The sequence below is a fragment of the Halichoerus grypus genome, chromosome 1 (assembly GCF_964656455.1).
Source record: "Halichoerus grypus chromosome 1, mHalGry1.hap1.1, whole genome shotgun sequence".
Lineage (NCBI taxonomy): Eukaryota > Metazoa > Chordata > Mammalia > Carnivora > Phocidae > Halichoerus > Halichoerus grypus.
The window spans coordinates 205,573,543-205,587,070 of record NC_135712.1 but is presented as its reverse complement, the minus strand read 5'-3'; the positions used below and the strand labels follow the sequence as shown (position 1 = coordinate 205,587,070).

The 13,528-nt window shown below is 47.0% G+C and overlaps 2 protein-coding genes across 4 annotated transcripts in view; one reads left to right on the top strand and one right to left on the bottom strand.

Moving 5' to 3' along the window:
- The window catches only part of SYDE1 (synapse defective Rho GTPase activating protein 1), a 102,582-nt gene that overhangs the window by 45,043 nt on the left and 44,011 nt on the right, over window positions 1–13,528 (top strand). The window lies entirely within an intron of this gene.
- The window catches only part of NOTCH3 (notch receptor 3), a 31,697-nt gene continuing 27,971 nt past the window's right edge, over window positions 9,803–13,528 (bottom strand). For all 3 annotated transcript variants that reach the window (XM_036089160.2, XM_036089161.2, XM_078054334.1), the window contains 2 exons: window positions 12,725–12,822; window positions 9,803–11,892 (listed from right to left, as the gene is read on the bottom strand). In XM_036089160.2, coding sequence (XP_035945053.1) covers window positions 10,840–11,892; window positions 12,725–12,822 — 1,151 coding nt within the window. In that variant the 3' untranslated portion in view covers window positions 9,803–10,839. The remainder of the gene's footprint in view (window positions 11,893–12,724; window positions 12,823–13,528) is intronic.

The following is a 13,528-nucleotide window of genomic DNA, read 5'->3' as shown; positions in this document are numbered from 1 at the left end:
GTTTGGGGCGCCTGGGTGGCTCAGTCGTTAAGCGTCTGCCTTCGGCTCAGGTCGTGATTCCAGGTCCTGGGATCGAGCCCCGCATCGGGCTCCCTGCTCTGCGGGAAGCCTGCTTCTCCCTCTCCCACTCCCCTTGCTTGTGTTCCCTCTCTCGCTGTCTCTCTGTCAAATAAATAAATAAAATCTTTAAAAAAAAAAAAAAAACATTGTGTAAGTTTAAGGTGTACTACCTGTTGATTTGATACATTTATATATTGCAAAATGATTACCACCAAAGTGTTAACCAACACCTCCAGCCCATCACATAATTACCATTCCTTTTTTTGTGGTGAGACCATTTAAGATCTACTCTCTGAGCGACTTTCAAGTATATAATACAGTATTATTAACTATGATCACCATGCTGTACATTAGATCCTCAGAACTTGTTAATCTTATAACTGGAAGTTTGTGCCCTTTGACCAATATCTCCCCATTTCCCCCACCTTCCAACTCCTGGTAACCACTTCTCTATTCTCTGTTTTTCTGAGCTCGGCTGCTTTAGATTCCACATATAAGTGATATCACACAGTATCTGTCCTTCTCTGAGTTATCTCACTTAGCATAATGGTTCATCCAAGTTGTCACATAGGGCATGACTTTCTTCTTTCTTGTGGCTGAATAACATCCCATGGTGTGTGAGTGTGTACACACATACACATACACACGTAACACTATAAACGATGTATATTGTATATGCAACGTATATATACATACACACACATATGTATTCATTCATCTATTGATTGACATTTAGGTTGTTTCTATGTTTTGGCTATTGTGAATAGAGCTGCAGTGAATATGGGAGTCCTAGTGAGACATTTAATCTCATGAGTAAAATTTCATGAGTGTACATGAGCACAGTCTCATGATTTTGCGTACCTGCTTTAGACCAACAGCTCTGGTCATAGTTTGGGTTCCCCCAAAAGCAGACTCTGTGACAAGGATTTCAATGGAGGTAAGTTAATTTGGGAGGTGAGCCCAGAAAACACAAGTAGGGGAGTGGAGAAAGGAGAAAAGAAAGGAAAACCAGCTGCTAAAGCATGTGTTCTCAAGCAAGCTCTCACTGTGGCAGTTGGGGTTCATTCTCTCTGTTGATACAGCCTATAACATTCACTTCAGAGGGGTGGGAGAGCTGAGGTATGTAGACACCAAACCCAGCTGGTCATTGTCGAGGGCTGATCCTGGGGGCGTTAATTCCCCGGTAATCCTGGCCCACTGCACATGGGAGTAGAGAGCAGAGAAAGCCCTCAGACAGACGTGAGCATGGGCTCTTGGAAGTCAGGCTGATGTGCACTGACGTGGTCAGAGCAAGGCGACATGGACAGGGGATACTGACGGCATCTGCTACACGTGGTTTTCCCCCTTGGTCTTGAACCACTCCTTCCCAGTCTCCTTCTCTTCCCCAACCCTGACACTGCAGCTGTCCAGGCTTCCATTTTGACTCTCTCCTCTCTCCCTAGCTGATCAGTACAATCATATGGAGGTAAACACCATCCCCATGCCAGAACTCCCCAAATCTACACTGTACATCAGTCATTCCCTCTGAAGGCCAGACCCATAATACCAACAATCAAAAGTCAATCAACATGAGGAGCGATGTCAGCAAAAATTTCAGGGTGATGACCTCCAAATATTCTCTCCTTCAGAAAGCAATGAGAAAACTGGAATTGGACAGTGAAGGTGAGTGCACAACCATGTGAATATACTATAATCCACAGAACTGTAAATGTTTAAATGGTGAATGTATGAATTTATGTTTAAATGGTGAGTGGTGAATTTTATAGTATGTATCAATTTAAAAATCAATCAATGTGGGGTGCCTGGCTGGCTCAGTTGGTAGAGCATGCAACTCTTGATCTCAGGGTTGTGAGTTTGAGCCCCACATTGGGTGTAGAGATTATTTAAAATAAAATCTTAAAGGGGTACCTGGGTGGCTCAGTCGGTCGAGCATATGACTCTTGGTTTCAGCTCAGGTCATGATCTCAGGGTCGTGGGATATTAGTTATACCTCATAAAGTTGAACAAAAATGAATGAATGGATAGATGATAGATAGATAGATGATAGATAGATGATAGATAAATAGATAATAGAAGAAAGAAAGAAAGAAAGAAAGAAAGAAAGAAAGAAAGAAAGAAAGAAAGAGAAAGAAAGAAAGAAAGAAAGAAAGAAAGAAAGAAAGAAAGAAAGAAAGAGAAAAAGAAAGAAGGAAAGAGAGAGAGAGAGAAAGAAAGGAAAGGCAAGTTGTAGGCAAGGCTGCTGCTGGACCTTGGAACTTGCAATGATAGAGAGACTTTACCACCCTTTGGCCCCAGAAGGGCCAAGGAGAGGGAGAGGGAATAATTACCCAGACTCACAAAGGGCAGCTAGATGGAGAGCACCACAGCTACCCTGCAGGAGAGGAGCCAGAAATACATTCTATTCTCTAATCTTCCACCTCATTGGCCAAAACCAAGTGGAAGCCAGAGGATAAAGGAGCCCAATGATGTCATCTACTTGAGTCATCATCCCAAGCACAGAACAGCCCCAAGTCAGGCTCTACACTCAGCACAGAGTCTGCTTGAGATTCTCTCTCTCCTTCTCCTTCTGCCCCTCCCACCCACTCATGTGATATAAATAAATAAATAAATAAATAAATAAATAAATAAATACTTTTTAAAATAAATTTTAAAAATAAAATAAAATCTTAAAAATAAATAAATATCAATCAACGTAATCCACCATATTAACAAGCAGGAAAAAAAGAAAGAGAATTATATAACTATCAATTGACACAGAAAAAGCACTTGACAAAATCCAACACCCATGCACGATAAAAACTGTTAGCAAGCTAGAAATAGAAGGGATTGCCACAACTTGGTGTGCTGCTTCTACAAAAACCTACCACTAACATTCTACTTAAAGACTAAATGTTTGGGGTGCCTGGGTGGCTCAGTCTGTTAAGTGTCTGCCTTCGGCTCAGGTCATGGTCCCAGAGTCCTGGGATCGGGCTCCACATCCAGCTCCTTGCTCAGTGGGAGCCTGCTTCTCCCTCTTCCTCTGCCTGCTCCCCCTACTTGTGTTCATGCTCTCTCTCTCTCTGTCAAATAAATAAATAAATAAAATCTTAAAAAAAAAAAAAAAAAACTAAATGTTTTCCCCTAAGATGTAAAACAAGACAAAGGTGTCTCCTTTCACCACTACTATTCAATATCATCCTGAGGTCCTGCGCCATGAAATAAGGCAAGAAGTTCCTAGTCACGACACCAAAAGCTACGAAATAAAAACATGTGTCCACTCAAAAACCCGTACACATAATGTTTGTAACAGCTCTACTCATAATTTCCAAAACCTGGAAACAACACAAAAGTCCATCAATGAGTAAATGGTCAAGCTCACTGCAATACACCCTTGCAATGAGGGAGTATTACTCAGTAAGAGAAAGAGGAAACTATTGGAATACACAACACCATAGATGGATCTTAAAGATCATTATGCTGAGTGAAAGAAGCAAATTTCAAAAGGTTACAGAATGTACGATTCCATTTTTTTGTTTTGTTTTGTTTTGTTTTTTGAAAAGACAAAACTAAAGGGATGAAGAGCAGATCAATGGTTGCCAAGGGTTAGGACTGGTGGGAAGGCATGACCACAAAAGCGCAGAGTGAGGAAGTTTCTTGGAGTGGTGGGGTTAGACGTAAACCTACATATGTGTTAAAACACGGATCTGTACACACACACAAAGTAAATTTTATAGTATGTTATACTGACAACTAAAAAAAAAAAGAAAGTTTAAATGGGAAAAAGATCTGAACACATACTTCACCAAAGATGATATGAGTCTCAAATGAGCACATGAAGAGATGTGCTTATTTTTAAATTAAACACAAATGAAAAACACAATGAAATACCACTATATCACCAGAATAGCTAACATTTTTAAAAAAAACTGACAATATCAAGTGTTAATGAAGATGTGGAGCCCCTGGAACTCTCACACATCGCAGTGGGAATGCAAAATGGCACAGCCATTTGAGAAAACAGTTGGATAGTTTCTTATAAAGTTGACAAACACCATAAAACTTAGCCATCTCACTCCTAAGAAAAATGCCTAAGAGAAATGCAAACATGTCCACCCAATGAATGTTTACAGCAAATTCATTCATAACACCCAAAATTGAAAATTACCAAAATGTCCCTAAAGTAACAAATGGACAAGCCAATTGCCGCATACCTGTAACACACATCGTGCGTACTGTTGTCAGCAATAAAACGGAATACACGTGGGGCGCCGGGCGGCTCAGTCGTTAAGCCTCTGCCTTCGGCTCAGGTCGTGATCCCAGGGTCCTGGGATCGAGCCCCGCATCGGGCTCTCTCCTCAACGGGAAGCCTGCTCCTCCCTCTCCCACTCCCCCTGCTTGTGTTCCCTCTCTCGCTGTGTCTCTCTCTGTCAAATAAATAAAAATTAAAAAAAAAAAAAAAGGAATACACGTGATACACATAATGATTGACGTATCTATTAACATGGATCAATCTCAAAAGCATTGAGTTTTAAAAGCCAGATTCAAAAGGCAACACACTGCATGATTCCATTTGTATGAAACCCTAGAAAAGGCAAAACTGTAGTGACAGACAGCGGATCCATGATTGCTAGAGCCAGAGGTGTGGGAGGGGATTGACTACACAAGGATATGAGGAAACGTGATTGTGGTAGTGGTTTTATGACTGTATGCATTTGTCAAAACTCATCATGCTTTACACTTAAAATTGATTAACATTATATGAGCCTGGGTGGCTCAGTCGGTTAAGCGTCTGCCTTCTGCTTAGGTCATGATCTCAGGGTCCTGGGATCGAGCTCTGCATTGGGCTCCCTGCTCAACAGAGAGTCTGCTTCTTCTGCTGCCCCTCACCCTGCTTGTTCTCTCCCTCTCTTTCTTTCTCTCTCTCTCTCTCAAATAAATAAATAAAAATCTTGGGATGCCTGGATGGCTCAGTCGGTTGAGCATCTACTTTGGGCTCGGGTCATGATCCCAGGGTCCTGGGATTGAGTCCTGGGTCAGGCTCCTTGCTCGGTAGGGGGCCTGCTTCTCCCTCTGCCTGTCACTCCCCCTGCTTGTTCTTTTTCTCTCTGACAAATAAATAAATAAAATCTTTTAAAAAAGAAATAAATAAAATAAAAATAATAATAACCTTTAAAAATATATTTATTATATGTTAGTTATAACTCATAAAGCTGAACAAAAATGAATGAATGGATAAATGATAAATAGATGATAGATAGATAGATAGATAGATAGATAGATAGATGATAGATAGATAGATAGATGATAGAGAAAGAAAGACAGAAAAGAAAGAAAGAAGAAGAAGAAAGAAAGAAAGAAGAAAGAAAGAAAAGAAAGAAAGAAAGAGAAAGAAAGAAAGAAAGAAAGAAAGAAAGAAAGAAAGAAAGAAAGAAAGAAGAGAAAGAAGAGAAAGAAAGAAAGAGCAAGATGTAGGCAAGGCTTCTGCTGGACCTTGGAACTTGCAATGGTAGAGAGATTTTACCACCCCTAGGCCAGAAGGGCCAAGGAGAGGGAGAGGGAATAAATACCCAGACTCACAGAGGGCAGCTAGATGGAGAGCACCACAGCCACCCTGCAGGAGAGGAGCCAGAAATACATTCTATTCTCTAATCTTCCATCTCATTGGCCAAACCCAAGCAGAAGCCAGCGGATAAAGGAGCCCAATGATGCCACCTACTTGAATCATCCTCCCAAACACAGAACGGAGTGAAAGGTGAGGATAGATCTGGAGGGGCAAACAGCAGACACACAGCTGTTCTATCACTGTCTTTTCAGTCAAGAAGTCAACTAGGACAGGGGTGCCTGGGAGGCTTAGTTGGTTAAGAGTCCGACTCTTAATTTCGGCTTGGGTCACGATCTCAGGGTCATAGGATCAAGTCTCTCATCAGGCTCCATGCCCAGCAAGGAGTCTGCTTGAGATTCTCTCTCTCTCCCTCTGCCCCTCCCCCTCTGTACACAGACATGCTCTCTCTCTCTCTCCCTAAAATAAATAAGTAAACCTTAAAAAAAAAGAAGAAGAAGAAATCAACTAGGATAATGAATCCAAATGTCTCTGAACTTGGTGGGTACCAGTAAAGTCACATGCACATGAATCTTTGAATCTCACCAGCTCATTGAGGCAGTGAGCAGGCTTCCTGTTCTCCCACCTGATATCGCTCCCCTAACCATTCCAGCGGGCCCCCAGAGCAGAGAAGTCTCATGTGTACTTACAAAAAGTTGGCTCCACCAGACATGAAAGTAGGTTCCCCCTTGTGGGACAAGCATCTCCAATGCCCTGTTTATATAAAGTCAGGGTTGCATGATAAAGTAAGCAAAGTGGGTGAAGAGAATGACTTTCTCCTCCTTTGAGTAGCACTCAGGAAGAAGGATCCCCAAACTTGCTTGCACCCCAACAGATATTTTTGTTTCTCCCTGAGTCAACTCAAACACACAGCTAAGATGGACCTCTCTTGAGCCAAGGATTCAAGTGCAAAGAATTTATTTGAAAAATTATTCCAGAAATATCCAGTATGAACATTCCAAAAAGGAACATCCCAGAAAGTCCCAGTGAGGAAGAATTAGTTGCTGCCATGGGCCACGGGGCTCAATCCCAATGGACATCCTCTGAGTCTATAGAACACACCTCTGAATTCCCCCCACAGAGGAGCAAGGAAACTGGGGTATTTATTTATCCATTAACTCCCATCCACCCCACATTCTTGAGGGCAATTCCTGCCCCACACAAGAGAAAGCTCCCAGGTAGAGAGTTTTAGGGGTCCTGAAACTCAGTCAACATCTGGAATGGTAAGATCCAAAGGGACATATGGGCATGCCCACTATACAGCCCCTAACTCGCCTGAAATTCCGTAAGAGCAGAGAGTGGGCCATATAATTCACCATCCTACTCCCAACTAGTCCAGAATTTGGCATGCAGTGGGTGCCCAACAAGCAAGCAGAGGATAGATGAACATACATAAACTACACTTAAGACAACGATGAAAGAGATTGTCTTTCATCTCCAAATCTCCAAAGGTTTAGCCAAAGGGAGGAAGGTAGAGTAAACATGTATTAGTTGCTTCAACAGAATGCCTACTTCTGCAAACCTGATTGTCCCTAAATTTACCACCCCCCACTCCAGTTTCAGAGCAGAGACTGATTGCTTTAAGAAATCAGCACATCCCACATCCCATTGCCATAGTAACTGGTTAGTGCAGTGGTGCTCAAAGCCACACCCCCCACTCCCAGGGGACAATTGGCCATGTCCGGAGACATTTTACGTTGTCACAATGGAAGAGGAGGGTGCTGCTGGCATCTAGTGGGTGGACGCCAGGGGTGCTGTTAAAGTTTTACAGTGTACAGGACAGCACCCATAGCAAAGAATGATCTGGCCCCAAATGTCAATACTGTCAATGTTGAGAAACCCTAAGTCAGAGGACAGATACATGATCCAATTGGGGCCAAAACAAAATCAACCTCAAAACTAAAAGCTTCTCAGGGCACCTGGGTGGCTCAGTTGGTTAAGCGTCTGCCTTCAGCTCAGGCCATGATCCTGGGATCCTGGGATTGAGCCCCATGTCGGGCTCCCTGCTCAGCAGGGAGATTGCTTCTCCCTCTCCCTCTGCCCCTCCCACCCCCACTTGTGCTCTCGCTCTCTCGCTCTCTCTCTCTCTCAAATAAATAAATAAAATCTTAAAAAAAAAAAAAAACCTAGAAGCTTCTTGATTCTCTGGAAAGTGCAACAGGGTCTATGTTCTTTACACTTATTTTGCTAACACACAAGGAGGGTTAGAATTGTGTGGGGTGGGAAGAGATGTTAGGTTGGGTCCTATGTGGAGCCTGAGGGTGAAACTGAGGCCCAGAGAAAAGTCTGTAGAGATAAGGAGAAATTCAGCCCTTGTTCACCTCATTGGAGCTACTAGATCAAATCTCCCCTGAAGCTGGGCCTCTTTAGCTATATGAGCTAATAAATTCCTTTTCTGTTTAAGCCAATTGAGTTGGCTTTTGTGTCACTTGCAACCAAGAGCACTCCAAATGGATAGAGTAAGCAGTCAGCTAGACGTGGGCGGGGAACAAATGCTTTCCAACTGATCAAAAGGGCGAAACCAAGTTCCAAGCAGCAGAGAAAGCCTGGTGGGGGGCGGAGGGGATACGCATGCATTCTCCCCTACAACTGCTGCCCTCCAGTAACCTCTAGCTTCCTAGTAATACATTTACCTTGGGGCGCCTGGGTGGCTCAGTCGGTTAAGCGTCTGCCTTCGGCTCAGGTCATGGTCCCAGGGTCCTGGGATCGAGCCCTGCATCGGGCTCTCTGCTCAGCAGGAAGCCTGCTTCTCCCTCTCCCACTCCCCCGCTTGTGTTCCCTCTCTCGCTCTCTCTGTCAAATAAATAAATCTTTAAAAAAAAAAAAAATACATTTACCTTGTGGTTTTGACACCCTCTGCAGGGGAGAGCTGCCAGGACGGTTCCACAAGGATCATGGGGGGGGGCCTCCGAGTCCCCCCACCCGACAAGTAGGAGGAGTCCCTTAGATGATGGGAGGCAGCCCCCGGCAGAGACTTCCCTAGCTGTGTGCCATGTTTTAACCTTATAAAATTGATGAGAGCAAAAGGGAAAGAAACCTATTATAAAGCAGGTAAATGGAGAAGCTTCTTTTGTATCCCAAGTGTGTCTTCCTCAACCGACCAAGCTGTCATGTAGTATTGATTTGACGGAACCTCCAATTCAGGGATGTCTGTCTCAAAATGGCTCCAAATGATTTTATACTGCAAAATAAAGCCAAACTCCGGAAACCAGAAAAAGAGAGAGAGAGAGAGACCGCCCTAGCTATGACCTATGACCCATGCAAGTAGAAAAGCAAGACAACCCTGACCCCTGGCACAGTTGCCACCTCTGGACCTGCCCGCTCTCCCTTCTTGAGAGTATACTTTCTCTTTAACTGCTATCAAACTCTTGCTTGAGATTTAGCTCTGAATTCTTTCTCAGCCAAACTCAAGAACCAAGAACCGAGGTCAGCGTGGAGAGGCAGGAAAGAGACCCGGCCAATGACAAAATGACAGGAGGAATCAATGAACGTTATCCCATCCTCCTTTCCTGGAGGGCCCCGGTGTAAACACAACCTCGTTTGGGGGCTCAAATGATTGCAAGACACGGAAACCCACCCACGCTGGTATATGTAAGGGAGAATCTATATTCCGCGGTGCAGCATTGTCTCCAGAACCCAAGGGAGCATGAGGTAGAGGTGAGATCCCTGCAGAACCAGCATCGGGCATTTAGGAGGCAATGAATAAGTACCTGTTGATGTCAATGGGATGCGTGCTAAATTAACCGGAATTGACGCTCCCTCTGGAACTGAGATACTGCCTCCAACTCTCTGGAGCTCATCTCACCTTTTCCCTGCATTTCAGCCCCACTCTTCTGCTCTGTTTGCTCATCTATACTCACCACCCCAAACTGCCCACCCATATTTCCCCATCTGCCCTTGGCCTTAGAAGTTCCAACAACTGACGGCTTGCTTAGCATCTCCATTAAAGAACTTCCGGGGCAAGGGGCTCTGATTGGCTCACCTTGAGTCAGGTGACCACCTCTGAGCCAATCAGTGGAGTCATCTGCCAAAGGCGGAAGCCGGAGCAAGCTCACAAGCTAAATAGGTTCAGCCCAAGACGGGAGCTCACACACTGGCCGTGGAGATACGGAAGGCCCAGCAGTAACCACCCCCCACTTTACCTGGACGCAGACCAGTGACACGGAGTGTTAACTATTCCTTTATTAGGTGGTGAGGGGAGTGGGGGCTGTACAATGCAAGGCCCGGGAATTTAGCTACACAGGGATTGTGACCCGAAGCCACATTACAAAAATAGCCTAAAAATACTTCTATTCTGCCCCGGGGCTGGGCCAGGGGAGTGCCAGGAGGGGGTGCCACCCAGGCGGCTCCTTCCCTTCCTGCAGTCCCATATTTACAGGGAAACAAAGTGAAACGCACACATCTCCCCTGGTCCTCGTGTTCTCACCAGCCTCCCCCACCCAGTTCACCAAGGGAGCGGCCCAGGCTCTAGGGTTGGGGGACCCAGGGCGGGCTCTCCGGGCCAGAAGGGCCCTTCCCCCTGGCAAAGCTATCGAACAAGTTCCATCTGGAATGCAGTGAAGTGAGGGAGGTGGGATAGGAAAGAGGCTCCCAAGTCTCACCCGACCCCTGCCCCGGAGGGTGCGCCCAAGGGTGCCTACTTGGTACACACCAGGGTTGTGTACTCGGTACACAGGATCCCGGTCATGCCTGTGTACTCGGTACACAGAATCCAGCTTGGCCGAATGGGCCCACAGACTCAGCCCCACGGGGGCACTGGGGGGTTTGCAGGGGCGGGGAGTGTCTCCATATATATATTTTGTAAAAAATAATAATAATAATAAGTTTGCTTAAATGAATTTGTTTCTATACAAAATGTAAAAAAAAAAATAATAATAATCCACTCGTGTCAGAGTGTAAGGAGAGAGACCAGAGGAGGCAGGAAGGGAAGGAGGGAAGGAAGAATGGGGAAGGGGAGTGCAGGAGGAGGTCCCAGGCTCATCACAAGGCTCAGAGGGCGGGGGTCAGCCCGCACCCCCTATAAATAAAGGAGGACTGAAAAAGCCTAGGCTGGTGACCTATCTCAGTCAGCTTCAAGGGGGGTGGGAGGGATACAGGAGGGCTGGGAGAGAGAGAAGAGAATGGAAAGGTCTAAAAAGAAAGGGAGAGAGTCAGGATGGGATATCTGTTCAGCCCCCCAAAATCCAGGAACTGAAGAGCCTTCAGGCCAACACCTGCCTCTTGGGGGTGACTTCCGGTTGGGGCCCCAGCTGGGTCTGGGCCTGAGCTAGGGGGCCTGGGACGGAAAGGGGGAGCGGCTGGGCAGGCAGCGCCCCAGCGGCTGTGGCCGTAGGCCCGGTGGCAGTGGCTGGGCTGGGCGTGGAGTCTGACCAGTCCGAGAGGGAGGGAGGCGAGGGGCTGGCCCAGTGCTCGGGGGACTCGGGGGATGGGGTCAGGTAAGGGTGCTCGCTCGGAACCCTCAGGAAGCGGGCCTTTGGGGGGCTGCCGTGGGCGCCGGCTGCCGGGTACTCCTCGGCGTGTCCCGGGGCCGCCAGATATGGCGGGGGCCGCTCCTGGGGGGACACGGGGGTCCCGGGGTTCAGCAGCTGGGGTCCCGGCGCCAGTGGCAGCAGGAACGAGGGGCCTGGCGGGGCAGGTGGAGGCAGCCGGGCCCAGTCGAGGGGAACGGCCACGGGGTTCAGCAAACCCAAGCTGAGCACGCAGCCCCCAGGGGGCTGGCGCCCTAAACCTGCCCGGCCCGCGCCACCAATCTGAGCCAGGGACACGGCCGTGGCGGTGGCTGCTGCATAGGGCCCCTCGAGGGAGAAGCCACCAGGGGACGCAGGGGGCCCACCGAAGGGCCGCGGGGAGTCCAGCGAGTCCACCGGCGACAGCGTGACTGAGCTCTCGGCCAGGGGACCCGGGCAGGCCAGTGTCAGCTTCTTGCCCCGCCCCCGGGTGCCCTGTGGCCCCAGACCCGTCTTCCCCGGTGGCCTCCGGCTCTTCTTGCCCCCCGACTGTGCCACCTTGAGGCCAGGGAGGAAGGCCCCGGGTGGACAGAGGAGGGGCCCCAGGCCATGAGGACCGTGAGGGCTGCGGGGCCCACTGGGCTGGTCCAGCAGACGCACGATGTCCTGGTGTAGCCGCTCCTGGGCCACATCCCGCGGCAGCCTGTCCAGGTGGTCTGTGATCTCACGGTTGGCAAAGTGGTCCAGCAGCAGCTTGGCAGCCTCATAGCTGCCCTCACGGGCGGCCAGAAACAGTGGAGTTTCCTCCTGAGCGGGGTGGGGTGCAGAACCCCCGAGATGTCAGCATTGCAAAAGCCAGGATTAACCCCTGGCCAAGGTCTCAGGTGGACACTAGCCCCTGGTGGACACTAAGAGCGAAGAATTCACACTCTCCAGCCCAACAGGGTTGGTTGGAATCCCAGCTCTGCTAAGGGAAAACTGGGCAAGTTCTTTCTTTTAAAGCACTTTCATCCAGGACCTACTAAGCACCATGCCCCAGAGCCAGGACTAGGGTAAGGAAAGTGAGACACTTGCTTTAGGCACAAAATTTAAGGGGTGTCAAAAACCAATCATCAAAATAAATGATATTTTAATGCATTACTTTTTAAATTAAGATTACTGCAAAAAAAAATCCATAATGAATAAAATATCAAAATGTCAGATGAGGACAGAATCTACCCCTGTGCCCCTCTGACCTTCACTCTTCCCATTTATAAAATGAGGAGAGTAATTCCACCTTGCAAGGGTTTTAAAACAATGATCATAGCAGTTATGTTTTACTGAGGATCTGCTAAGCATTTTACAAATTTCACTGAATCCTCAGGAGACAAAAGTGAGGTGGGTACTGGTGCTTCCCCACTTCACAGATGAGGACAGTAAAATTCAGAGATGTTAAGCAATTTGCCCAAGGTCACAAAGCAACTGCCACACGCTTTCTCCTCTGATCCACTGTTGGAGGCTGGTAGGTCCAAATTCTATCCCTGAAACCTGGCTGCAGGCAGGATGAATGCCCCCACTAACCTACCCCACCCTGCTCTTTGCCACATTTAGGGGGTTGTGCCAGGGCTGACTGCCTGGTGAGTCAAGGGCTGGGGCTCACCTTGCTATCCTGCATGTCCTTGTTGGCTCCATTTTTGAGCAGGGCCAAGGTGGCCTCCACGTTGTTGACAGCTGCTGCCCAGTGTAAGGCTGATTTCCCTGGGGGGCGGGGGGAGAGGTCAGAGTTAGAACTGGGTTCATTTGCTAGGATCCCATGGCAGAGGGAAAGGAAGTATCTAGAATATAGCCTGGGGAGTGGGGGGAGAAGACCTGCCACAGAGTGTCTGAACATGTGTTTGTGTCCATGTATGTGGAGTGACTCTCTCCAAGGGACCTACAGTGTGTGACTGTCCATACACAGGGGAGTACTATGGGGGTGCTGGTTGTAGCTAGAGCTGTGCTTGTCCAGTGCAGTAGCCACCAGGCACATATTGCTCTTTAGATTTAAATTAATTACAACTAAACAGCATAGGTGCCAAGACCATTTAATGGGAAAAGGAGAGCCTTCTCAACAAATGGTCTGGGACACCTGGCTCTCCACATGCAAAAGAATGAAGTTGGATCCCTACCTCACACCAAATACAAAAATTAACTCAAAATGAATCAAAGACCTAAACGTAAGAGCTCAAACTACAAACGTTCAGAGGAAAACATAGGAGTAAAACTTCATGACCTTGAATTAGGCAAAGGATTCTTAGATATGATAACAAAAAACAAGCAGCAATAACAAGAGAAATAGATAAATTGGACACTACCAAAATTAAAATGTTTGTGCTTCTAAGTGAAAAGAAACCCTACAAAATGGGAAAAATAGTTATAAACCATGTACCTAATAAGAGACTTACACCTAGAACATATAAAGAAC